Source organism: Tachyglossus aculeatus, chromosome 16 (genome assembly GCF_015852505.1).
Source record: "Tachyglossus aculeatus isolate mTacAcu1 chromosome 16, mTacAcu1.pri, whole genome shotgun sequence".
NCBI lineage: Eukaryota > Metazoa > Chordata > Mammalia > Monotremata > Tachyglossidae > Tachyglossus > Tachyglossus aculeatus.
The window spans coordinates 31,060,922-31,088,875 of record NC_052081.1 but is presented as its reverse complement, the minus strand read 5'-3'; the positions used below and the strand labels follow the sequence as shown (position 1 = coordinate 31,088,875).

The 27,954-nt window shown below is 45.0% G+C and overlaps 2 protein-coding genes across 8 annotated transcripts in view; one reads left to right on the top strand and one right to left on the bottom strand.

Moving 5' to 3' along the window:
* ZDHHC6 (zinc finger DHHC-type palmitoyltransferase 6) overlaps positions 1–22,678 on the bottom strand; it is a 29,207-nt gene extending 6,529 nt beyond the window's left edge. Inside the window, exons 1-6 of one of the 4 annotated variants that reach the window (XM_038758242.1) lie at positions 22,624–22,678; positions 11,871–12,348; positions 10,992–11,083; positions 8,394–8,553; positions 5,599–5,760; positions 4,849–4,902 (exon numbers count right to left, since the gene is read on the bottom strand). In XM_038758242.1, coding sequence (XP_038614170.1) covers positions 4,849–4,902; positions 5,599–5,760; positions 8,394–8,553; positions 10,992–11,083; positions 11,871–12,137 — 735 coding nt within the window. In that variant the 5' untranslated portion in view covers positions 12,138–12,348; positions 22,624–22,678. Of the gene's footprint in view, positions 1–4,848; positions 4,903–5,598; positions 5,761–8,393; positions 8,554–10,991; positions 11,084–11,870; positions 12,349–22,458; positions 22,477–22,623 lie in introns of those variants that run through there. The other 3 variants (XM_038758240.1, XM_038758241.1, XM_038758243.1) reach the window with 3 other exon arrangements.
* Positions 22,679–24,231: 1,553 nt separating this feature from the next.
* VTI1A (vesicle transport through interaction with t-SNAREs 1A) overlaps positions 24,232–27,954 on the top strand; it is a 318,622-nt gene continuing 314,899 nt past the window's right edge. For all 4 annotated transcript variants that reach the window (XM_038757901.1, XM_038757903.1, XM_038757900.1 and 1 more), the window contains exon 1: positions 24,232–24,327. In XM_038757901.1, the coding sequence (XP_038613829.1) occupies positions 24,234–24,327 (94 nt within the window). In that variant the 5' untranslated portion in view covers positions 24,232–24,233. The remainder of the gene's footprint in view (positions 24,328–27,954) is intronic.

The window sequence follows — 27,954 nt, the reverse complement described above, 5'->3', positions numbered from 1 at the left end:
ACAGCATTTATGTACTTCCATGTAATTTATTTATATTAATATCTGCCTCCCCCTCCAGACTGTAAGCTCACTGTGGGCAGGGAACATGTCTATCAACTCTGTTATACTGTCCAAAGCAATTTAGAACAGTGCTCAGTACCGAGCAAGTGCTTAGTAAGACTGATTGATTGATTGACGGGAGTGTCTTAAAGGCAATGAACAGTAGTTTTTGTTTCGTAAGGAGAATTAGGAGCAACTACCAGCAGTTTTTGAGGAGTGAATAATATTTTAGAAAAAAAGACCAAGGTGGCAGAGTTTAGTGTGGACTAAAGAGGTGACAAGTTGGTGGCTGAGAGACCAATGAAGAGACTAAAGAGTTGTAATCTAGTCAAGATATGACAAGTTCTTGGACTAGGGTGTGCTCATCAGGATGGAGTGAAAGGGGAAAATGTGGGAAATGTTTTGGAGGAAATAACACTAGGATACAGCAACAGGTTAATGTGTGGTATTTGTTAAATGCTATGTGCCAGGCACTGTATTAAGTGCTGCGATGGATACAAAGTTGGACAGAGTCCATGTCCCATGTGGGGCTCACATTCTTAATTCCCATTTTATAGATGTGGTAACTGAGGCATAGAGAAGTGAAGTGACTTGTCCACGGTCGTACAGCAGACAAATGGCAGAACCCGGATTAGAACCCTGGTCCTTCTGACTCCCAGGCCTGTGTGTTATCCATGGTTGAGAGACAATTAAAATTCAAGGACAATACAGGATTACAGTGTTCTGCGACAGGGAGGGTGGTAGTGTTGACAGGATGGGAAAGGTAGGTGGAGGGGTGGGTTTGGGAGGGAAGATGAAGAGTCTAGTTTCAGACATAGTGAGCTTGAGATGCCAGCAGATCACCAAGCGCAGATCATCGTCATCAACAATGGTATTTATTAAGTGCTTACTGTGTGCAGAGCACTGTACTAAGTGCTTGGGAGAGATGGCCTGGTTGCAAGTGGAAATATGTGAGACTGCATAGGAGTTGAGGGATTAGGGCTACTGAGATAGATCTGGGAGTCATCTAGTAATCAGTGGTACTTACTAAGCACTTACTGTTTGTAGAACACTGTACTAAGCACTGTATAGAGATGATAGCTAAGCAACTGAGTGTAAAAGGAGCAGAGCAGAGAATCCAAGAAGGAGCCCTGAGGAACCCCAAGAGTTAGGAGGTGAACGGTATAAGAAGAATTAGTGAGAGAGAGAGGAGTGATCAGAAAGGTAGGAGGAAAACAAGGAGAGAACACTAAAACCAAGGATGAAAAATGTTTCTAGGAGAACAGTGTGGTCATTGGAGCTGAAGGAGGCTGAGTGGTCAAGGGGGACAAGAGTAAAGCCCATGAGATTTGGCAAGGAATCAAATTTTTTCAAATTTTTACGAGGTTTACCATGAAAATGTTTTGTTTTTTTCATTAAATATATATTAAAAAATCAGCATTAGAGATTTGGGTAAAGAAAGAGAAAGCTAATATTTGAGCCTTTTACATATTTAATTCAGGACCCCCAAATTATATTCCGCACTCTAAAACTGTTTTATTACTAAATGAAATAAGGCACTTTTCATCCTTAGCCACTACTGACATCTAGTGGCATAAAAAGTGCAGTACTCCTATTACCGAAAATAGGCCACTGAAATATTCAGTTCAGTATTGTTTGACAGTGGAAACAAGATGCTTATGTCTTAACTGTCCTCTTTGACATTCTTCCTAATAGTTAAAAGCGTTCCACTTAACATCCCCAACATTTCCCTTCTACATCCCTAACTTTTCCTCTGGAAATCCACTTGACTATGAATTGATCCAGAAAGCTCTCTTAAATCCACTGCCTTTTCTGACTGCCTATCCTCTTGTGGTAACTAATCCCATACGGTTTCCTCTTTCCTTTGGTTGGTTTTGGAGGTCACTGCCTTCAAGCTTCAAAGGGTGTCCCTAATCTTCATGGTGTGATATTTCATGTTCATCCTGTACCTGCCCTACGTGACTTTGTTGACTTCAATCTCAGTGCGTGTCTTTTTAAACTAGAGTCCTTGATTTTTCAGTCTTTTCTTCATTTTTCTTTTCTGTCCCTTCCTCACCTCTATGTTAGGTCCTTCCTAGGCTTTGGTGATTACAATGGCACCCAGTATTCTATGCGTAGGTATATTTGGCTTTAAACGGTGACCTACAAAGTGTGTGCTTCTGGTTTTGTTTTCTATGACCTTTCTGACAGTGCCAAGGATTCACTTGATTCTTCTAGCTGTTGCGGCACAAGACAATGAAGAAAAGAACTACGGCTTCAAGATCTCTTACTCTGTGGTGACTGATAACTATAAGCCCACCATCATTTGTATACTTGTACATTTTCTCTAAAACGCACTTATGTTGAAGCACATCTGCCATTTTTCCATCACCCACGCAGTTTTGAAGACTTCCTGGAGTTCCCAACTCCAAGGGCTTAGCGTTATCTGCAAATCTGGAGATTTCACTGCATAGTCTTACTTCTATATCATCTACTACCCAAAACAGTTTGGGTTGGGACTCTCAATAACACTTTCTTCAATAAAGAGCCAACTGAAGATCTTATTGAATCTTTCACCTATCTTTTTCAACTCACAAAACCATTTTCCACAATCATCAAGTTCCCCACTGACTCCCTAGCCATCTTTGCTAGCTCTATTAGAAAATCTTCTGCTATTAGATATGGCTTCCCTCGCAAGGTTCTCTTCCAATTTTTTTTTTTTTTGTGGCTATTTTCTGCTTGCCATTCTGTATGGACTTCCCTTTTCTCCTACCGTGGGTCAGCTTTCCATTTTTCAAAAAATGGCTTTTTTTGACCTCTTCTGTCCTACCGTTTAGCCATGGAGGATTTCTGTTTGGTTGCCTGTTCCTTATTCTGTTGCATGAATTTTGGCTGGGTTCTAAAGAGGTGTGCTTTATATTAGCCTCCAGGCTTCTACTAAGTCATTTGGTTTTTTAGCAACTCCTCTGAACTCATCACTCTTCTAACTTTAAAGTTGGGGGAGCCGTTTGACAATATCTCCCAAATTTATAACAATTTTTATAAAGCATTTTATCTAAAAAAGTTCATATTCTCAACAGACTATTCCCATAACCACTGCCCTAAGGCAAGTGACAACTTAAGCCACAATATGCACGTTTAGACACCCATGCGAAGGGTAGATGGTACCTCTCATGGTTGGATTTTATCCATGTGAACAAGTGTTACTGAAAAATAGCTGCAAATACTGAATGCTCATTAATTTAATAGGGGATATTTTTGAGTTTGTACCCCCAGAGTTGTTTATGATAATAATAATAATGATGGTATTTGTTAGGTGCTTACTATGTGCCAAGCACTGTTCTAAGCGCTGGGGGAGATACAAGCTTATCAGGTTGTCCTAGGTGGGGATCACAGTCTTAATCCCCATTTTACAGATGAGGTAACTGCCCAGTCCCCAAAGGGGCTACTAAAGAACACTTGGAACAGCACTTAGAACAATGCTCTGCACATAGTAAGTGCTTAACAAGTACGATTATTATTATTATTATTATGACACTGCTATGTCTTTAGCCAAAACCCTAAAATGGACTTGCCTGGCTGCCTCCTTAAACCTTTAGATTACAGCTAGAAGTAAGCACGAAGGCTGCACACCACAACTAGAGAGTGGCCGCGTGACTCACCTGCCAATTGCAGGAAGCTGCAGCCTACATGCCTGGGAGTCAGAAGGTCACGGGTTCTAATCCCGGCTCTGCCACTTGTCTGTTGTGTGACCCTGGGCAAGTCACTTTACTTCTCTGGGCCTCAGTTCCCTCATCTGTAAAATTGGGGTTGAGACTGTGAGCCCCAGGTGCGACGGGGACTGTGTCCAACCCGATTTGGTTGTATCCACCCCAGTGCCTAGCACACAGTAAGTGCATAACAAATACCACAATTATCATTATTATCATTACGTGGAGCCCAAGTGAGAGGCAGGGTGGATGGTCTGCCATTCTCCAGTCCCCACCCTCCTATCCTGACCCTCGAAAAATAATTTAGTGAAGAACCAAGGCTATTTATCTTTTAGTCTAGAGAAGGGATGGGCTGCTTAGTTTTTTGTACATGAAGTATTTAAAAGAAACATTAATTTAAGAAAACAAATTCTGACCCAAATAAAAGCACTGGCATTTCCTGTTTTGGGCCGCAGTCAAACAAAAGCATTTACTTAGGGCCTACTGTGCGCAGAGCACCATACTAAGGACTTGGGAGAGTACAACCGAGTTAGTAGATGGGATCCTTCCAAACATGCTACATATTAACTGAGTCTGCCTCAACTGAGGGGGACCAAACGCACGTATCCAGTCTACAAATAGTGGATAAGGGCTTTGACATTGCTCTGTGCATTCCTTCCCGCACGTACTATATTGCAAAGACCTGGAGTGCCTCGTTCTGCTGCGGCCTAGAGTCACACGATGGTTTAGACAGTTAATGATATTCAGTAGTTGTTTCAGAAAGGCCCTGGCTAGGATTTGTCGGTAGTAACTACTCCACTTTATAGAAAAATGAAAAAGGAACCCAGAATAATCTGCATATCACCTCAAGAGATTAGAATGGCTTTCTAAACTGACCGTTCGCTTACAGAAAAAAATGGATCATCTGTTCTCTTGGATCTCATTCCGTAACAGACGCTCTTGTAGATAGTGACCCTTAAAATGGTGAGAGCTGAAATGTATCTCTAGCCTAAATTTTTTTTCAAAATGAGGAAAACTACAGAGACCAAAAAATGGTTTTAGGTTTAGATTGCCTTATGTTGCACATACATTTTAAATTTTATTTCTCTACTGCTACTGAATGCCTATATTAAAAACCTACCTTCTCTTCAATCCATGATTCTATGGAGGTTTTGTTCCTTAGAATTACTTTCATCTAGAAATTAAATACAGAATTTAAAAAATGTGGCTAAGCCTCAAACTTAAATATAATCTAACATTCCAATATAAGAACTGATTATCCTGTATCTACCATGGCGTTAAGCATCGTGCCTAGCACAAAACAAATATCATCAAATTAAAATATATGGCCAAACTTTTTTTTCTCGGAATCCTTAATGCTTCAACTGGAAATTGCCAATATTTTGGCAAATCATCTTGGAAATCCTTTTATTCTGACGATATCGTTAGCAGCACATGCAGAAAATTATATATTGCTTTCTCTACAATTATCCTTTCAAGTTGCAACAACTCCAATCTCAGATGCTAGGTTTGGAAACGATCAAACCGAGGAGCTCTTTTCTTTAACTACCTGTCTGAACTTCTTGCCAGCGTTCTGGTAGAAGGGTCAGTATCACCTGTTTGCATTTATATAGGCCTTCAAGCCAAGTATATTACCGGTATTCCCCACATGCCACGGTGAGAACGAAGCTGACAGAGCAATCACTCTGAGCTCTCTCAAAGAGGCAAAAATATAACCAAGAATCGTATTACCCAATAGTAACCAAGATCTCAAAGCATAATTGAGACACTCATATTCAATGGGGCCCTGGACTACGCATTTTCAATGTTCTAAACATTTTGTCTATCTAAACCCCAGAAAGCTTCTCATCCCTAGTTCCTACAAACTCACCTGGATAAAAAACAACATACCAACGGCTACCGTCGTTCCTAAAGCCAATCCCAAGGCAAATAAGGAGGCAGCGAATGCAGATAATCCGAAGGGCACAACGGGTAGGGGATCTCTCCTGGCGGCACTCATATCGATCTTTACAGTGCTCCACCCGAAGGAGATCTAGAAAGGCAAGACGGCCGTTATCTTCCGGGATGCAGTCGTCCAACCGTACACTGAAGCATTCAAACAAATCTGCCTTAAGGGATAATGACTGGGAATCTTTGCCAGGGATTCTTTTAGTAGGCCCAGCTATCTAAGGAGCAGTGTGGCCTAGCAGAAAGAGCACAGGGTTGAGAGTCAGCAGACCTGGGCTCTAATCCTAGCTCCACCCCATACCTGCTGTGTGACCATGGGTAAGTCACTTAAATTCTCTGAGCCTCAGTTCCCTCATCTGTAAAATGGGGATTCAATACCCGCTCCCCCTCCTACTTAGCCTGTGAGCCTCATGTGGGGCCTGATTATCTGGTATCTACCCCAGAGCTTGGCACATAGTGCCAAGCAGCATGGCCTAGTGGCTAGGGCACAGGCCTGAGAGTCAGAAAAGCCTGGGTTCTAATTCCAGCTCTGCCCCTTGCCGGCTGTGTGACCTTGGGCAGGTCACTTAACTTCTCTGTGCCTCAGTTATCTCAGCTGTAAAACGGAGACTGTGAGCCCCATGTGACTGGGTCCAACTTGATTTGCCTGTATGTACCCCAGCGCTTACTACAGTGCCAGACAAACTTAACAAATACCATTCAAATGCCCCAAACACAATTATCATCATCACCATCACCTTTAGAATTCTTCCCCTTTGTCTACTTTAATACCTTTAACCTTAAGACCTTCGTGGGTTAAACAGCACTGATTCATATACTGTCAATTCTTCCAGAATACGTGATTTCACTCTGTGGCTGCTCAGAATGCAATAGCCGAACTAGAGAATGTTCTTCTGACAATGCGTCCCTGTCTCAGTACAGCACAATAAGGTGCAAATAAAGACAGTTGTATGCATGCACGAATCGTCAGACATGAGGTGAGGATACCAAGCGAGGTTTTCTTAAAGTGTGGGTCTGCAATAATAATAATTACGGTACGTGTTAAGCGCTTAAGCACTGTTCTAAACGCTAGGGTAGATACATGTTAGTCAGGTTGGACAGTCCCTGTCCCTCCTGGGGCTCACAGTTTAAGTCGGAGGGAGTAGGATCACATAGCAAGCACTCAACAAATGCCGTTGTTATTATTATTATTAGTGAATCTCCATTTTACAACTAGGTAACTGAGGCACAGAGACTTGCCCAAGGTCACAAAGCAGATACATGGTAGATCTGGGATTAGAACCCGGGTCTTCTGACTCCCAAGCCCCCCTGCTCTTTCCACTAGGCCACACTGCTTCTCAGGCAAGAATGCAACTACCATATAATAGGACAGCAGGGTGTACTACCTGAAAATACTGTGTGAGTGCCCCATAAAGAAGGTAAGAAGTGCCTTTCTGGGACAGACCATTACTATCCAGTGCGGAGCCCTGTTTCTGACCATTTTTACAAAGGATGATGGGAGGAAGGGGGTGATGACTGTTCATTCATTCAGTTATACTTATTAAGCGCTTACTGTGTGCACAGCACTGTACTAAGCGCTTGACTGTTCTACTTACATCCATCCATATATATATATGTAGAATATATATATATATTCTATGTATATATATATTCTATATATATATTCTATGTAGAATATATATATATTCTATAAATAGAATATAGAATATATAGCATTTGTTAAGTGCTTACTATGTGCAAAGCACTGTTCTAAATGCTGGTGGGGGGGATACAAGGTGATTAGGTTGTCCCACGTGGGGCTCAGAGTCTTCATCCCCATTTTACAGATGAGGTCACTGAGGTCCAGGGAAGTGAAGTGACTTGCCCAAAGTCACACAGCAGACAGAAGTGGTGGAGCCAGGATTAGAACCCACGACCTCTGAGTCCCAAGCCCATGGTCTTTCCCCTGAGCCACGCTGTTTCTCAACTAGAGATGTACTAGACAGCACCTCTAAGTTTTTCTTTTGCCTTTCATAGTTCAGCTTACGTAGCTATAAAGCAAGGCCAAATATGCTAGAGTTTTCTCAATCTGGACTTTGCTATTATCGTTTAAAGAGTTTCCCGTATAGCAACCAAAAGTACCTAAATCTCTGCGGTTAGGATTCAGTCATTTCTCCCTCTTGTCCCTAAACCCTCACCACTCCTCCTCCTCCTCCTCCTCAATGGCCTACTGCTACCTCATGCAAAGGTATCTATTTGGCTGAACCCATTTCCTTATCTCTTGAACGAGAACTAAACAGACCATGCATCGAAGGACCTGTCTTATGAAGATGGGGAAAAAATCAGAAGATGCTGGGTGGTAGCAATCTCTTTCAGGAGTGCCCATGAACTTTAAATGCAGTAAGCACATTTGTCAGCATTCCTAAGGATTGTACTCAACCTGGTCATCTTGTGTCTAACTCAATACTAAGTACAGTCCTTGCCACTTAATAAATACTACAATTAGTATTACTGTTGTTATCGTAAAGGACACTCTCCACTATTAAATCAGATTTACTTTAACTTTTCCCAGTTCAGGTATTATCTTGATTATCCAAGGCTTGGAAAAGGTAAGTAAAAATTATTTTTTTCCAACACCAAGGCAACTTGGCAAGATTGGCCGAGTTATCATTCATTTCATCAACTGTATGTCTAAACAATTTTGTGGCAACACTGTTGTATTCATTCAGTGTATCTTACCCTGTTATAAAGCTGCGTGTACATAGTCATAACAAAAATGAAAGCAGCGTGAATACATCCCAGTGGGGCTAAAAGGAGAAACAGAATGAACGATGCATGATTCTGATAACCACAACAATTATTGATCCATGGGCAGTGATGATCCATCTTCATAACACACCTGTGGGGAAAAATGTATATAAAAAGAAAAATTACATCTAACAGAGAAGATAAAAATAGCCGCTTTGGCTGTCATCGACCTTGATCGGGAAAAGGTACAGTGAGTCATAGGCAACACGTCTTACAAAACGGTGGGTGGAAAAGAGTGTTCTTCTCTCTGCCCACTCACTTCTGGCTTCTACCCTCAACCCAAGTGTGTTTCATTAGAGCTGAGAATTCCTCCTTGGTACTTGGGGACTGTGAGGCTGCTGGAGATTTAGGTCTGCTTCCAAGGCCACATCATTAGGTTAGCAGAAGCCACTAAACTTGCACCCCACTCCCACGTTTTGGAGTTAAATCTGAAGCCTGAAGGCATCCTTGCCCCAGTCTCTGTCCTGCCTGACCTGATCGCCAGCAAAAATATATGCAGCTCTGAAGTTCCTCTGATTTCCTAACTCTCCATATTTTGAGGAGAGAAAAAAATAGATATTCATTCATTCAATCGTATTTATTGAGCGCTTTACTGTGTGCAGATCACTGTACTAAGCGCTTGGGAAGATATTGAAAGGAAATTGGGTACACTGAAGGGAAATCTACTACATCCACCAAGTTTGTGTGGAAACTATGGAAATCCTTCAATTATTTTCGAGAAATATGAATGGTGAACCTCGATGACTTCAACACCAGCAAACGAAAGGTTTCATTAACAAAGATACAATGACTGTAACACTCACATAAATCTACCATACGTAGACAGTAGGCATTTCCGACTTCTAATTCTGAAATACTTGAGGAATGCAATGGAATACAATGCTGAGAGTAAAAAGCAATCAGAAATGTATCCATGTATTTGTTGCTTCCATCAGAATGGCAGCTGGGCATTCTGCTCTTCATCAATCAGTCATGTTTACTGAGTGCTTACTGTGCGCAGAGCACTGTTCTAAGCGCTCACAACATCCCTGTCAAGAGAGGGTTTTTTTCTATTTTACAGATGAGGAAAGTGAGAGACACACACTTAAATGATCTGGGCCATGGTCTAGTTTGTAAAATGGGGATAATACAGGAAAAACAAACTCCCAGCAACAGTAAGAGTAGGAACATTAAGAAGTCTGCAAAGAATGATAATTGTGGTGTTTGGAGAATGCTTACTACGTGCCAAAGACTGGACTAAGGTCTGGGAGATCCAAGATAGTGGAGACGTAAAGAATCCACACACTTTGACCGGTTAAAGCAGTCAGGGAGCTAAAGGGAGGGGGAGGAAAACCCAGACACATGGCTGGGACCTCACGCTCACTGCATGTGCCAATTTGTACTTCCCAAGCGCTTAGTACAGTGCTCTGCACAGAGTAAGCGCTCAATAAATATGATTGATGATGATGATGATGACTGTTGGAAGGGGCTTAGTGTTCACGACCCAAGAGAGGAAAAAGTGTGATCCAAGCAACCGCTGGGAAGGTGAAGAGAGGCTGACTGCCAAGCTCTGGGATCTCTTCCCAGAGGGGGCTTTCTATCAAGCCCTGACAGGATTTGAAAGCCTTCCGCTGGCTGGGAAGGGATGTTTTTGACTGCTTGAAATAATAGGTTGAACCAGATGCTCTTCATTTCCATCCTGAAATTCTCAAAACATCTTTCAGATGTGGAATTTCTTAGCCAAGTATGACCACTATCAACGGGTCCAAATGACCAGAAGGACGGCTACGCTTCTCCTGCTTCACGCCTAGGGTTGCTAGAATGAAGTTTTCTAACTCCAGAGAAAATGCTATAAGCCGGCAGGCCCAGAGGTAGATCTACACGGTAAGGACTTAACATGTTATCTTTGCTAACTAGCAATGGATTGTCTTGTACAAGTTTCTTTGGCATAATCAGATGAGGTTATCCTATATTGCACCACTAACTACTTTAGGACCACAACTCGTGGGTCACAAACTTGCTTAAGTAGGGTGTTTTTAAACCTCTCCACGTTTTCTGTTGTGCTGAAAATGTTAAATGCACAAACCTCAAAGTATTCTTAGAATTACATCAGAATGAGAAAGTTTCTAAAACACGTAAAACAATGCTTTACTCTGCTTACCATGCACAAGAGGAGGGGGTGAAGGGTGGGGAAGTAGGGTAAGTGTCCCACTCATGGGGAAGGTTAAGATAGAATATATATATTTCTACTTTATTCTGCAGGAAAATGTCAAAATCAGCCCACTTTATCCTGGTAATACCCTTTAACAGACTCAAAGAAAGGAAGCATCTTCTTTCTGTGGTTCTCTGATGGATCAACTTCTGATTTTACAAGGAAATGGGGACATTTTAGTTGATGGATGTAGAATAACAGTTTTTAAAAGTAACAGCCTCGATTCACTCTAATGGCTTGTAGCATATGCGATTCAAATGGGTAATTATGTGCTTAAGAGCCAGAAAACCAGAGCATTAATTTTCGATGAAAAGCAAAGATCACACGCAAATCAGTACCTGTTACATTTTCGGCAGTGGTGCGAGCGAGGTGCCTTGTAAGCCTCACACACTTTACAGTATTGGAGATACATGCTGTCCTGAGATTTTTCCTTAACGTACAACAACAAACAAAAGAGAAAGAAAGCCGTCAGAAATGTGTACTTATGACTACCAACAGTTAAAATTTACAGCTCATAATGCTTTTAACTCATCTGATTCTCCTTGGAGGATCTGAGCTTGCCAAACTGAGTTTCTTCAAATCTTGATTTCATCATTTCAAGTATAAACAACTTTTTCAAAGAGGCTAAAATTCACCATGTCACTCGGCTATCCTCCCCTGGATATACCAGTCCGATACTCTACCCACCCATCTTCTTCTGAAAGTTTTCTATTTTTCATCACTGCATTTGTGGTCTTATTATGTCGTCGTTTCCCCACTTCTCTCATTTTTGTACGTTTCTCTGACTCTTCCTTACCCTTGTATGCTGCTACCCCTTTTTACACCAATCTGGTATGGCAATAAATAGCAGCATAATGATGGTATTTGTAGACAGACATTTGTACAGATTGTATTTGTAGTACCCTATGCTGGGGAGTTTTAGAGTCTTTAAAAATGTGAAACTTTTAAAATTATTCCTGGACAGGTATGGTTCCATGCTTTATGCCACAACAGGACTGATTGATGAAATAATTACATATCAAACAATTTTAATTAATGCATTGAAGTAAGGCTTATCATTCACCCCACCAAAATCTCTCAGATCTACAGAGTGAGCAGATGATGATGAGATGTTCTAGTCTTTGCCAACCAGCCCAAAACCACGGTTATATTTTGTGCAGTATTTGAATATTTATAACAATCAGATATAAGATTTCCACCAAGTGCCTTTTTCTTACCGGTTTCCAGTCGAAAGGTACGTATCCCGGGCCAATAAACATAGCATTGAAGTAATTGTAAAGAATCATGACAGTCCAATTTATCAACATGATAAAATTCACACTTCCTCCAGTTGTATGTAGGGGCCAATACCACAATATGGAGTCTATCATCGCCATAGTAGAACATATTGCTATAACACCAAGGGCGATGATGGGACCCCAGTGACACAGTCTCCTTAACTCTTGAAGATTTTCAAACTTGATAACTGAACACAGTACACCCATCTTGGTGAAGAAGAGTTCCTTCTATTTCCAGAGATTTGTAACGGTCCTCTTTTTAATCGTGGATTTCCATTTGTCGTATATCCCGACGTCTTCATCAATGGTAATGCCTCCAAAGAGTGGGATGTTAAGTCTTCTTAAGGCATATCATTGGAAAAGTGGTTAGAATCCTTTATCCTGATACAAAGAAACCGTTTTCTGGTTTTAATCCAACCTAAAGAAAACAAAATTTAAAAGATCAGAAGAAAAATACAGAGCAGGTGATTGTAGCCAAAACCAAGAAAATGGCCAATGATACCAAACGTTCACGTGCTGTTGAGAGGCATTTCAAGCCTAGGATACAGTGTACCTGTTGCATCCCTTCTATTGGCACCGCTCGATACGTATTAACTGATTTGGTAAAAAAAAAAGTCATCATAAAAGACCACTGTCGCCAGATCAGACTCAAGCAAATGAGAAAACTCTAATTTATGACACATCTTGAGGTCAGCTACACTTGTGTTCCAGAATGCTAAAAATGCCAATATTCCGGTCTGAATGATGCGGGAACTAGATGCGGGATCTTGAAATGCAGTAGTTGATTCAACTCCTTCTTTCCTGTACAGTGCTCTGCACAAAGTAAGCACTCAATACACACCACCTGTGCTTGCTCCTGCTCTTACCAGAGCACAGAACAGGATGCTCCTTGAAGATGAGCTCCACGTTGCCATGGCGTCATGGGACTGTCTCTATGTGTTGCCAATTTGTACTTCCCAAGTGCTTAGTACAGTGCTCTGCACATAGTAAGCGCTCAATAAATACGATTGATGATGATGATGATGATGATGATGATATTTTTTAGTAGTTTTATTGCCAATGGACGGAGGGAGGGTCAGAAGTAAACGCCCACCCCGTAAATAGGGATTAAGACTGTGAGCCCCCGCCGTGGGACAACCTGATCACCTTGTAACCTCCCCAGCGCTTAGAACAGTGCTTTGCACATAGTAAGCGCTTAATAAATGCTATTATTATTATTATTATTAAGGAAAGTAAGGAGCGGGAGTATTTCTGAGGGCAAGTCCGATTTAGGACCTATCCTTCAAAAACCCACCCTTGACCCCATGGCTCCCTCCGCTTGCCGCCCTATCTCTCTCCTACCATTCCCCTTCAATCTTCCTGAGCAAGTTGCCTATACCTGTTGTCTCAAATTCCTCTCCTCGACCTCCCTCCAATCTGGCTTCCATCCCCTTCACCCCACAGGAATCGCCCCCCAGAGATCACCAATGATCTCCTCCTTGCCAAATCCGACGGCCTCTACTCCATCCTCATCCTCTTCGACCTCCCAGCTGGATCAGCCTCCTGTCTCTCCCCGCTCCAGTCCCTAGAACAGTGCTTGGCACATAGTAAGCGCTTAACAAATACCATCATTATTATCACTATTACTTCATTCTGTTGCCTGGATCATTTTTTGACCAAAAACGTTCAGGCCATTTTTCCCCACTCTTCAAGAAACTCTCAGTGGTTGCCCATCCACCTCCGCATCAAACCAAAGACGTTCAGGCCATTTTTCCCCACTCTTCAAGAAACTCTCAGTGGATGCCCATCCACCTCCGCATCAAACAAAAACTCCTCGCCATTTGCTTTAAAGCAGTCCACCACCTTGTTCCCTCCTACCTCAGCTGGCTTCTCTCCTTCTCCATCCCAGCCCGCAAACTTCATTCCTCTAAAGCCGACCTTCTCACTGTACCTCGATCTTGCCAGCGACCCCTCTCCCACGTCCTGCCTCTGGCCCGGAACACCCTCCCTCCTCAAATCCCACAGTAACTCTCCCCTCCATCAAAGTCTCATTGAAGGCACATCTCCTCCAAGAGGTCTTCCCTGATTAAGCCCCCATCTTCCCTTCTGCTTCGCCCTGACTTGCTCCCTGTGTTCACGCCCCAGAGGTCATGAGTTCTAATCCCGCCTCCGCCACTTGTCGGCTGGGTAACTTTGGGCAAGTCACGTAACTTCTCTGAGCCTCAGTTACCTCATCTGGAAAACATAAGCCCCTCTTGGGACAACCTGATCACCTTGTTTCCCCCCAGTGCTTAGAATAGTGCTTTGCACATAGTAAGTGCTTAACAAATGCCATCATCATTACTATTACTATTAATAAACTGAGGATGAAGACTGGGAGCCCCATGTGGGATCACCTTGTATTTTCCCTCCAGTGGTTAGAACAGTGCTTCGCACATAGTAAGCACTTAACAAATGCCACCACCATTATTAAAATGGGGATGAAGACTGTGAGCCCCACGTGGGACCACCTGACCACCTTATATCTCCCCCAGCGCTTAGAACATTGCTTCACACAAAGTAAGTGCTTAACAAATGCTATTATTATTGTTATTAAACTGAGGATGAAGACTGGGAACCCCATGTGGGATCACCTTGTATTTTCCCTCCAGTGCTTAGAACAGTGCTCTGCACATAGTAGGCGCTTAACAAATGCCATCATTATTATTAAAATGGGGATGAAGACTGGGAGCCCCACGTGGGACCACCTGATCACCTTGTATTTTCCCTCCAGCACTTAGAAGAGTGCTTCACACATAGTAAGCGCTTAACAGATGCCATCATCATTATTATTATTATTAAACTGAGGATGAAGACTAGGAGCCCCATGTGGGCCCACCTGATCACCTTGTATCCCAGCGCTTACCTCCTTCCCTTCCCCACAGCACCTGTATATATGTATATATGTTTGAACATATTTATTACTCTATTTATTCATTTATTTATTTTACTTGTACATATCTATTCTATTTATTTTATTTTGTTAAATTGTTATTATTATTTTATTATTTTAACAATTCATTATTAATAAATTATCGTTATTATTGTTATAACAATTATAATAATTATAATTATTATTGTTAGGTAGACGGGTGTCATAGTTTTAACCCAGCTGTATTGCGACAGGCGATGCCCCCCCCCGCCCCCAGTTTCCAATCAATCAACCGTATTTGAGCGCTTACTGTGTGCAGAGCACTGTACTAAGCGCTTGGGAAGTACAAGTTGGCAACATATAGAGACGGTCAATCAATCAATCGTATTTATTGAGCGCTTACTGTGTGCAGAGCACTGTACTAGGCGCTTGGGAAGTACAAGTTGGCAACATATAGAGACCGTCAATCAATCGATCGTATTTATTGAGAGCTTACTGTGTGCAGAGCACTGTACTAAGCGCTTGGGAAGCCCAAGTTGGAAACATATAGAGACGGCCCCTACCCAACAGCGGGCTCACAGTCTAGAAGGGGGAGACGGACAACAAAACAAAGCACATTAACAAAATAAAATAAATAGAATAGATATGTACAAGTAAAATAGAGTAATAAATACGTACAAACATCTATACATATATACAGGTGTTGTGGGGAAGGGAAGGAGGTAAGGTGGGGGGATGGAGAGGGGGAGGAGTGGGAGAGGAAGGAGGGGGCTCAGTCTGGGGAAACAAGTGCCATTATGATCAATCAATCAATCAATCAATCGTATTTATTGAGCACTTACTGTGTGCAGGGCACTGTACTAGGCGCTTGGGAAGTACAAGTTGGCAGCATCTAGAGACGGTCCCTACCCAACAGCGGGCTCACAGTCTAGAAGGGGGAGACAGAGAACAAAACAAAGCATATTAACAAAATAAAATAGAATAGATATGTACAAGTAAATAGAGTAATAAATACGTACAAACATATATCCAGGTGCTGTGGGGAAGGGAAGGAGGTAAGGCGGGGGTGATAGAGAGGGGAAGGAGGGGGAGAGGAAGGAGGGGGCTCAGTCTGGGGAAACAAATGCCATTATTCTCAATATCAATCGTATTTATTGAGTGCTTACTGTGTGCAGAGCACTGGACTACGCACTTGGGAAATACAAGTTGGCAACATATAGAGACGGTCAATCAATCAATCAATCAATCGTATTTATTGAGCACTTACTGTGTGCAGAGCACTGTACTAGGCGCTTGGGAAGTACAAGTTGGAAACATATAGAGATGGTCAATCAATCAATCAATCGTATTTATTGAGCGCTTACTGTGTGCAGAGCACTGTACTAGGCGCTTGGGAAGTCCAAGTTGGAAACATATAGAGACAGTCAATCAATCAATCAATCAATCAATCATATTTATTGAGCGCTTACTGTGTGCAGAGCACTGTACTAGGCGCTTGGGAAGTACAAGTTGGAAACATATAGAGACGGTCAATCAATCAATCATATTTATTGAGTGCTTACTGTGTGCAGAGCACTGTACTAAGCGCTTGGGAAGCCCAAGTTGGCAACATATAGAGATGTCCCTACCCAACAGCGGGCTCACAGTCTAGGAGGGGGAGACGGACAACAAAACAAAGCATATCAACAAAGCCTATTTCTAGACTGCAAGCCCACTGTTGGGTAGGGACCGTCTTTCTACGTTGCCAACTTGGACTTCCCAAGCGCTTAGTCCAGTTCTCTGCACCCAGTAAGCGCTCAATAAATACGATTGATGATGATGATGATGATTGATATTAACCAAATAAAATAAATAAAATAGATACGTACAAGTAAATAAACAGAGTACTAAATACGTACAAAGCTATATACATATATCCAGGTGCCGTGGGGAAGGGAAGGAGGTAAGACGGTGGGGATGGAGAGGGGGAGGAGGGGGAAAGGAAGGAGGGGGCTCAGTCTGGGGAAACAAATGCCATTATGATCAATCAATCGTATTTATTGAGCGCTTACTGTGTGCAGAGCACTGTACTAAGCGCTTGGGAAGTCCAAGTTGGCAACATAGAGAGACGGTCAATCAATCAATCGTATTTACTGAGCGCTTACTGTGTGCAGAGCACTGTACTAGGCGCTTGGGAAGTACAAGCTGGCAACATAGAGAGACGGTCAATCAATCAATCGTATTTATTGCGCGCTTACTGTGTGCAGGGCACTGGACTAAGCGCTTGGGAAGTCCAAGTTGGCAACATATAGAGACAGTCAATCAATCAATCAATCAATCAATCGTATTTATTGAGCGCTTACTGTGTGCAGAGCACTGTACTAAGCGCTTAGGAAGTACAAGTTGGCAACATATACAATCAATCAATCGTATTTATTGAGCGCTTACTGTGTGCAGAGGACTGTACTAGGCGCTTGGGAAGTACAAGTTGGCAACATATAGAGACGATCAATCAATCAATCGTATTTATTGAGCGCTTACTGTGTGCAGGGCACTGGACTAAGCGCTTGGGAAGTCCAAGTTGGCAACATATAGAGACGATCCCTACCCAACAGTGGGCTCACAGTCTAGAAGGGGGGGACGGACAACAAAACAAAGCATATCAACAAAGCCCATTTCTAGACTGTGAGCCCACTGTTGGGTAGGGACCATCTCTCTATGTTGACAACTTGTACTTCCCAAGCGCTTAGTCCAGTGCTCTGCACACAGTAAATGCTCAATAAATACGATTGATGATGATGACGATGATTGATATTAACCAAATAAAATAAATAAAATAGATACGTACAAGTAAATAAACAGAGTACTAAATACGTACAAAGCTATATCCATATATCCAGGTGCTGTGGGGAAGGGAAGGAGGTAAGACGGTGGGGATGGAGAGGGGGAGGAGGGGGAAAGGAAGGAGGGGGCTCAGTCTGGGGAAACAAATGCCATTATGATCAATCAACTGTATTTATTGAGCGCTTACTGTGTGCAGAGCACTGTACTAAGCGCTTGGGAAGTCCAAGTTGGCAACATATAGAGACGGTCAATCAATCATCAATCGTATTTACTGAGCGCTTACTGTGTGCAGAGCACTGTACTAGGCGCTTGGGAAGTACAAGCTGGCAACATAGAGAGACGGTCAATCAATCAATCGTATTTATTGAGCGCTTACTGTGTGCAGGGCACTGGACTAAGCGCTTGGGAAGTCCAAGTTGGCAACATATAGAGACAGTCAATCAATCAATCAATCAATCGTATTTATTGAGCGCTTACTGTGTGCAGAGCACTGTACTAAGCCCTTAGGAAGTACAAGTTGGCAACATATACAATCAATCAATCGTATTTATTGAGCGCTTACTGTGTGCAGAGCACTGTACTAGGCGCTTGGGAAGCCCAAGTTGGCAACATCTAGAGACGGTCCCTACCCAACACAGTCTAGAAGGGGGAGAGGGACGACAAAACAAAGCATATTAACAAAGCCCATTTCTCGACTGCGAGCCCACTGTTGGGTAGGGACCGTCTCTCTACGTTGACAACATGGACTTCCCAAGCGCTTAGTCCAGTGCTCTGCACCCAGTAAGCGCTCCATAAATAGGATCGATTGATTGATATTAACAAAATAAAAAAAATAAAACAGATATGTACAAGTAAAGTAAATAAATAGATAGAGTAATAAATACGTACAAAGCTATATCATCGTCATCAATCGTATTTATTGAGCGCTTACTGTGTGCAGAGCACTGTACTAGGCGCTTGGGAAGCCCAAGTTGGCAACATCTAGAGACGGTCCCTACCCAACACAGTCTAGAAGGGGGAGAGGGACAACAAAACAAAGCATATTAACAAAGCCCATTTCTAGACTGCGAGCCCAGTGTTGGGTAGGAACCGTCTCTCTACGTTGACAACATGGACTTTCCAAGCGCTTAGTCCAGTGCTCTGCACACAGTAAGCGCTCCATAAATAGGATCGATTGATTGATATTAACAAAATAAAAAAAATAAAACAGATATGTACAAGTAAAGTAAATAAATAGATAGAGTAATAAATACGTACAAAGCTATATCATCATCATCATCAAGCGTATTTATTGAGCGCTTACTGTGTGCAGAGCACTGTACTAAGCGCTTGGGAAGCCCAAGTTGGAAACATCTAGAGACGGTCCCTACCCAACACAGTCTAGAAGGGGGAGAGGGACAACAAAACAAAGCATATTAACAAAGCCCATTTCTAGACTGCGAGCCCACTGTTGGGTAGGGACCGTCTCTCTACGTTGACAACATGGACTTCCCAAGCGCTTAGTCCAGTGCTCTGCACCCAGTACGCGCTCCATAAATAGGATCGATTGATTGATATTAACAAAATAAAAAAAATAAAATAGATATGTACAGGTAAAGTAAATAAGTAGAGTAATAAATACGTACAAAGCTATATCATCATCATCATCAAGCGTATTTATTGAGTGCTTACTGTGTGCAGAGCACTGGACTAAGCGCTTGGGAAGCCCAAGTTGGAAACATCTAGAGACGGTCCCTACCCAACACAGTCTAGAAGGGGGAGAGGGACAACAAAACAAAGCATATTAACAAAGCCCATTTCTAGACTGCGAGCCCACTGTTGGGTAGGGACCGTCTCTCTACGTTGACAACATGGACTTCCCAAGCGCTTAGTCCAGTGCTCTGCACACAGTAAGCGCTCCATAAATAGGATCGATTGATTGATATTGACAAAATAAAAAAAATAAAATAGATATGTACAAGTAAATAAATAGATAGATAGAGTAATAAATACGTACAAAGCTATATCATCATCGTCATCATCAAGCGTATTTATTGAGCGCTTACTGTGTGCAGAGCACTGTACTAAGCGCTTGGGAAGTCCAAGTTGGAAACATCTAGAGACGGTCCCTACCCAACACAGTCTAGAAGGGGGAGAGGGACGACAAAACAAAGCATATTAACAAAGCCCATTTCTAGACTGCGAGCCCACTGTTGGGTAGGGACCGTCTCTCTACGTTGACAACATGGACTTCCCAAGCGCTTAGTCCAGTGCTCTGCACCCAGTACGCGCTCCATAAATAGGATCGATTGATTGATATTAACAAAATAAAAAAAATAAAATAGATATGTACAGGTAAAGTAAATAAATAGATAGAGTAATAAATACGTACAAAGCTATATCATCGTCATCAATCGTATTTATTGAGCGCTTACCGTGTGCAGAGCACTGGACTAAGCGCTTGGGAAGTCCAAGTTGGAAACATCTAGAGACGGTCCCTACCCAACACAGTCTAGAAGGGGGAGACGGACGACAAAACAAAGCATATCAACAAAGCCTATTTCTAGACTGCGAGCCCACTGTTGGGTAGGGACCGTCTCTCTACGTTGACAACTTGGACTTCCCAAGCGCTTAGTCCAGTGCTCTGCACCCAGTACGCGCTCCATAAATAGGATCGATTGATTGATATTAACAAAATAAAAAAAATAAAACAGATATGTACAAGTAAAGTAAATAAATAGATAGAGTAATAAATACGTACAAAGCTATATCATCGTCATCAATCGTATTTATTGAGCGCTTACTGTGTGCAGAGCACTGTACTAGGCGCTTGGGAAGCCCAAGTTGGCAACATCTAGAGACGGTCCCTACCCAACACAGTCTAGAAGGGGGAGACGGACGACAAAACAAAGCATATTAACAAAGCCCATTTCTAGACTGCGAGTCCACTGTTGGGTAGGGACCGTCTCTCTACGTTGACAACATGGACTTCCCAAGCGCTTAGTCCAGTGCTCTGCACCCAGTACGCGCTCCATAAATAGGATCGATTGATTGATATTAACAAAATAAAAAAAATAAAACAGATATGTACAGGTAAAGTAAATAAATAGATAGAGTAATAAATACGTACAAAGCTATATCATCGTCAATCGTATTTATTGAGCGCTTACTGTGTGCAGAGCACTGTACTAGGCGCTTGGGAAGTACAAGTTGGAAACATCTAGAGACGGTCCCTACCCAACACAGTCTAGAAGGGGGAGACGGACGACAAAACAAAGCATATTAACAAAGCCCATTTCTAGACTGCGAGCCCACTGTTGGGTAGGAACCGTCTCTCTACGTTGACAACATGGACTTTCCAAGCGCTTAGTCCAGTGCTCTGCACCCAGTACGCGCTCCATAAATAGGATCGATTGATTGATATTGACAAAATAAAAAAAAAAAAACAGATATGTACAGGTAAAGTAAATAAATAGATAGAGTAATAAATACGTACAAAGCTATATCATCGTCATCAATCGTATTTATTGAGCGCTTACTGTGTGCAGAGCACTGTACTAGGCGCTTGGGAAGTACAAGTTGGAAACATCTAGAGACGGTCCCTACCCAACACAGTCTAGAAGGGGGAGACGGACGACAAAACAAAGCATATTAACAAAGCCCATTTCTAGACTGCGAGCCCACTGTTGGGTAGGAACCGTCTCTCTACGTTGACAACATGGACTTCCCAAGCGCTTAGTCCAGTGCTCTGCACCCAGTACGCGCTCCATAAATAGGATCGATTGATTGATATTGACAAAATAAAAAAAAAAAAACAGATATGTACAGGTAAAGTAAATAAATAGATAGAGTAATAAATACGTACAAAGCTATATCATCGTCATCAATCGTATTTATTGAGCGCTTACTGTGTGCAGAGCACTGTACTAGGCGCTTGGGAAGTACAAGTTGGAAACATCTAGAGACGGTCCCTACCCAACACAGTCTAGAAGGGGGAGACGGACGACAAAACAAAGCATATTAACAAAGCCCATTTCTAGACTGCGAGCCCACTGTTGGGTAGGAACCGTCTCTCTACGTTGACAACATGGACTTCCCAAGCGCTTAGTCCAGTGCTCTGCACCCAGTACGCGCTCCATAAATAGGATCGATTGATTGATATTAACAAAATAAAAAAACTAAAACAGATATGTACAGGTAAAGTAAATAAATAGAGTAATAAATACGTACAAAGCTATATCATCATCATCATCAAGCGTATTTATTGAGCGCTTACTGTGTGCAGAGCACTGGACTAAGCGCTTGGGAAGTCCAAGTTGGAAACATCTAGAGACGGTCCCTACCCAACACAGTCTAGAAGGGGGAGAGGGACAACAAAACAAAGCATATTAACAAAGCCCATTTCTAGACTGCGAGCCCAGTGTTGGGTAGGGACCGTCTCTCTACGTTGACAACATGGACTTCCCAAGCGCTTAGTCCAGTGCTCTGCACCCAGTATGCGCTCCATAAATAGGATCGATTGATTGATATTAACAAAATAAAAAAATAGATATGCACAAGTAAATAGATAGAGTAATAAATACGTACAAAGCTATATCATCATCATCAAGCGTATTTATTGAGCGCTTACTGTGTGCAGAGCACTGGACTAAGCGCTTGGGAAGTCCAAGTTGGCAACCTAGAGAGACAGTCCCTACTCAACAGCGGGCTCACAGTCTAGAAGGGGGAGACGGAGAACAAAACCAAACGTACTAACAAGATAAAATAAATAGAATAGATAGGTGCAAGTAAAATAAATAAATAAGCAGAGTAATAAATACGTACAAACATATATACCTCTATCCAGGTGCTGTGGGGAAGGGAAGGAGGTAAGGCGGGGGGGGTGGAGAGGGGGAGGAGGGGGCTCAACCTGGGAAGGCCTCCTGGAGGAGGTGAGCTGTGAGGAGGGCCCAGGGGTGCGGTCGGCCCTCCTCCTCCTCCTCCTCCTCCTCCTCACCTCACCTCAGCTCGCCTCAGCCCGCCCGCGCCCTCCTCGGCTCCGGCCGCCGGCTCCCGACGAGCCCGGCCCGGCCCCACTTCCGGCCTCGCGCCCAAAGCCGCCCCCCCGGAAACCTGCTCCCGCCCGCCCGCCCGCCTCCCTCCCTCCCTCCCCCCGCGCAGGAAGCGGCGGAGCGGGGGTCGCCGAGCGGGCTCATTTGTGTCTCCGCTTTACAGGCTCTAATCGGTGCCCGCGGCCCGAGGTGAGGGCCGGACGGACGGACGGCCGGCCGAGCGGGCCGGGGGGGGGGGGGGCTGGGAACCGCGGAAGGGGGGCGGGCGTTTCCGGGGGGGAGGCGGACCGCCGTAGCACAACCCGGAAGCGGGCGGGCGGGCGGGTGGTCGAGCCGGCAGACCGGCCGGTAGGGCCCCGTCTCCGCTTCTCAACGCCGACCGCTCTCCTCCTCCGCCTCCGCCGCCTCCATCACCTCCTCCTCTTCTTCCTCCTCGTCCACCTCCACCTCCTCTCCCTCCTCCTCCTCGTCCACCTCTTCCTTCTCCTCCTCTTCCTTCTCCGCCTCCTCCACCACCTCCTCCTCTTCCTCCTGCTCCTCCTCCTCCTCCACCACCACCACCACCACCACCACCACCTCCTCCTCCGCCACCTCCTCTCCCTCCTCCTCGCGCACCTCTTCCTTCTCCTTCTCTTCCTCCTCCACCTCCTCTTCCTCCTCCTTTTCCTCCACCTCCTCTCCCTCTTCCTTCTCCTTCTCTTCCTCCTCCACCTCCTCTTCCTCCTCCTTTCCCTCCACCTCCTCTCCCTCCTCCTCGTCCACCTCTTCCTTCTCTTCCACCTCCACCTCCTTCTCTTCCTCCTCCTCCTTTTCCGCCACCTCCTCTCCCTCCTCTTCCTCCTCCACCTCCTCCTCCTCCTTTTCCTCCATCTCTTCTCCCTCCTCTTCCTCCTCCTCGTCCACTTCCACCTCCTCTTCCTCCTCCACCTGTTCCTCCTCTTTCTCCTCCTCCTTCTTTTCCTCCACCTCCTCTCCCTCCACCTCTTCCTTCTCTTCCTCTTCCTTCTCTTCCTCCTCCTCCACCACCTCCTCCTCCTCCTTTTCCTCCACCTCCTCTCCCTCCTTCCTCGTCCACCTCTTCCTCCTCCTCGTCCACCTCCTCTTCCTCCTCCACCTGTTCCTTCTCTTCCTCCGCCACCACCACCACCTCCTCCTCCTTCTTTTCCTCCGCCTCCTCTCCCTCCTCTTCCTCCTCCACCTCCTCCTCCTTCTTTTCCTCCATCTCCTCTCCCTCCTCTTCCTCCTCCTCGTCCACCTCCACCTCCTCTTCCTCCTCCACCTGTTCCTCCTCTTTCTCCTCCTCCTTCTTTTCCTCCACCTCCTCTCCCCCCTCCTCGTCCACCTTTTCCTTCTCTTCCTCCTCTTCCTCCTCCACCACCACCACCTCCTCCCTTTCCTCCACCTCCTCTCCCTCCTCTTTCTCCTCGTCCACCTCTCCCTCCTCCTCCTCCTCCTCCACCATCCCCTCCTCCTCCACCCCCACCGCCTCCTCCTCCTCCTCCCTCCTCCTCCTCTTCCTCCCCCTCCTCCCGCCGGCCCCGCTCCCTCTCCGGCCCGGCCATGTCGTCCGACTTGGCCGGCTACGAGCAGGACCTGGCCGTGCTCACGGCCGACATCGTCGGCAAGATCGGCAGGGTCCCCAAGCTCCCGCCCGGTGAGACGCGGGGGGCGCGGGGGGCGCGGGGGGGGGGGGGGGCGGCCGAGGCGCCTAGGACAGCGCCGGCCACCTACGAGCCGCCCAACCAGCCCCCTCATTATTGGTGTTATCTGTTGCCTATCTGTTGCCGACACCTACTTCCCAAGCGCTTAGCACAGTGCTCTGCACGCAGTAAGCCCTCAGCCGATACGGTTGAGGGAATGACTGTACCTCCCAAGCGCCTAGCACAGTGCTGCGCACACGGTAAGCGCCCCATCAATACGAGTGAGTGAATGAATGTACCTCCCAAGCGCTTAGCACGGCAGGCTGCACGCAGTAAGGGCTCAGTCAATACGACTGAGTGAAGGAGTGAATGAATGAATGTACTTCCCAAGCCCTTAGCACAGTGCTCTGCACACAGTAAGCGCTCAGTCAGTACGACTGAGTGAATGAGTGAATGAATGAGTGTACTTTCCAGGCGCTTAGCACAGTGCTGTGCACACAGGAAGGGCTCAATCAGTGCGATTGAGTGAATGAATGAATGAATGTACTTCCCAAGCCCTTAGCACAGTGCTCTGCACACAGTAAGCGCTCAGTCAGTACGATTGAGTGAATGAGTGAATGAATGAGTGTACTTTCCAGGCGCTTAGCACAGTGCTCTGCACACAGGAAGGGCTCAATCAGTGCGATTGAGTGAATGAATGAATGAATGTACTTCCCAAGCCCTTAGCACAGTGCTCTGCACACAGTAAGCGCTCAGTCAATGCGACTGAGTGAATGAGTGAATGAATGGGTGTACTTTTTCCAGGCGCTTAGCACAGTGCTGTGCACACAGGAAGGGCTCAATCAATGCGATTGAGTGAATGAATGAATGAATGTACTTCCCAAGCCCTTAGCACAGTGCTCTGCACACAGTAAGCGCTCAGTCAGTGCGATTGAGTGAATGAGTGAGTGAATGGATGTACTTTCCAGGCGCTTAGCACAGTGCTGTGCACACAGGAAGCGCTCAATCAATGCGATTGAATGAATGAATGTACTTCCCAAGCCCTTAGCACAGTGCTCTGCACACAGTAAGCACTCAGTCAATACGATTGAGTGAATGAGTGAATGAATGAATGTACTTCCCAGGCGCTTAGCACAGTGCTGTGCACACAGGAAGCGCTCAATCAACGCGATTGAGTGAACGAGTGAATGAATGAATGTACTTCCCAAGCCCTTAGCACAGTGCTCTGCACACAGTAAGCGCTCAATCAGTATGATTGAGTGAATGAATGAATGTACTTTCCAGGTGCTCTGCACACAGGAAGCGCTCAATCAATGCGATTGAGTGAATGAATGAACTTCTCAAGTGCTTAGCACACTGCTTCACACAGTAAGTGCTCAGTCAATACGATTGAATGAGTGAATGAATGAATGTACTTCCCAAGCGCTTAACACAGTGCTCTGCACGCTGTAAGCACTCAATAAATACGATTGAATGAATGAATAATAGTAACGGTATTTGTTAAGCATTTACTATGTGCCAACCACTGTTCTAAGCACTGGGGGGGGGGGGGTACGGGGTCATCAGGTTGTCCCACGTGGGGCTCGCAGTCTTCATCCCCATTTTACAGATGAGGGAACTGAGGCCCGGAGAAGTGAAGTGACTTGCCCAAAGTCACCCAGCTGACGAGTGACAGAGCAGGGATTAGAATCCACGACCTCTGACTCCCAATCCCGGGCTAAGCTACTTCTCTAATAATAATGGTATTTGTTAAGTGCTTACTATGTGCCAAACACTGTTCCAAGTGCTGGGGTAGATACAAGGTAATCAGGTTGTCCCATGTCGGGCTCACAGTCTTAATCCCTGTTTTACAGATGAGGTAACTGAGGCACAGAGAAGCTAAGTACCTTGCCCAAGGTCACACAGCTGCCAAGTGGCGGAGGTGGGATTAGAACCCACGACCTCTGATTCCCAAGCCCGGGCTCTTTCCACTGAGCCGCCCTTCTTCTCTAATAATAATGGTATTTGTTAAGCGCTTACTGTGTGCCAAACACTGTTCCAAGAGCTGGGGTAGATACAAGGTACTCAGGTTGTCCCATGTTGGGCTTACGGTCTTAATACCCATTGTACAGATGAGGTAACTGAGGCACAGAGAAGTTAAGTGACTTGCCCAAGGTCACACAGCGGACAAGTGAGAGCTGGGATTAGAGCCCTCATCCTCTGACTCCCAAGCCCACGCTCTTTCCACCAAGTCACGCTGCTTATGTATGGATATACACCAGCGTTGTGGGGCGGGAAGGAGGGTAGAGAAGAGGGGGGGAGGGAGGGAGCAGAGGAAAAGGGGGGCTTAGTCCAGGGGGGACAGGACTGTGGGACCCCCGGGGGTGGAGGGTTCTCAATCAATCAGTCAATCTGGGTGCAGAGCACTGTACTAAGCGCTTGGGAAGTACAAGTTGGCAACATATAGAGACAGTCTCTATCCAACAGTGGGCTCACAGTCTAAAAGGGGGAGACAGAGAACAAAACCAAACATACTAACAAATAAATAAAATAAATTAAAATAATAATTAAAATAAATAATAACAAATAAATAGAATAGATATGTACAAGTAAAATAAATAAATACTATGCCGGGGTCAGGCTAAAGCGGGCCCCTCCAGAGCTCAGGAGGGATCCAGTGAGGCGGGAACGGAAAAGGAAGCAACGGGGAAAGAGTAATAATAATGGTATTTGTTAAACACTTATTATGTGCCAGGCACTTTTCTGAGCGCTGGGGTAGATCCAAGCTAATCGGGTCGAGTTGGACGCTAGCCCTGTCCCCCATGGGGCTCACAGGCCCGGTGACCCCACTGATTGTTCCCCGGGGTCAGTGACCCCCACGAGTTCGGTTGGCAGAGAAAGTGTCTGCCAATCCTCTTGTACTCTCCCAAGTGTGTACTACAGTGCTCTGTTCATAGTAAGTGCTCAGTACATCCCACTGATGGATCGACACCCTGAGATGTGTGGGCAGTGCTGGGGCCCTAATTGGGAGTGGTGGCCTGCCAGGAGGACGAGGGGAAGAGGGCAAGACAACTGGCCTGGCTTGAGGTTGGAACCCTGTAGACAAGAATAACACGGACTGTCTTGGGGTCTCGAGGATTTGAATCCCGCAGTCAGTTTTAACCGATGGATGGTGTCTATTGAGCACTTACTGGGTGTGGGGCGCCCTGCTGAGCACTGGTGAGTACAGCGCAGTAGAGCTGGCAAACAGGATCCCTGCCCACAAGGAGCTTACAAACCAGAGAGAGAGGTAGACATTCAAATAATGTACGGTTAGGGGAAATGGACGAGCATAAGGGTGTGAACATCGGTTCCGCGGGGCTGAGAGCTGATGAGTAACAGAGTGCCCAAGGGGATGATGATGATGGTATTTGTTGCGGGCTTAACTGTGTTCCAAGCACTGTATTAAGCGCTGGGGTGAATACAAGCAAGTCAGGTTGGACCCAATCCCTGTCCGCAAAGGGCTCACGGTCTCGGTCCCCATTTTACTGATGAGGTAACTGAGGCCCAGAGAAGTGAAGTGACTGGCCCAAGCAGTGTGGCTCAGTGGAAAGAGCGCAGGCTTTAGAGTCAGGGGCCGTGGGTTTGATTCCCGGCTCTGCCAGTTGTCAGCTGTGTGACTT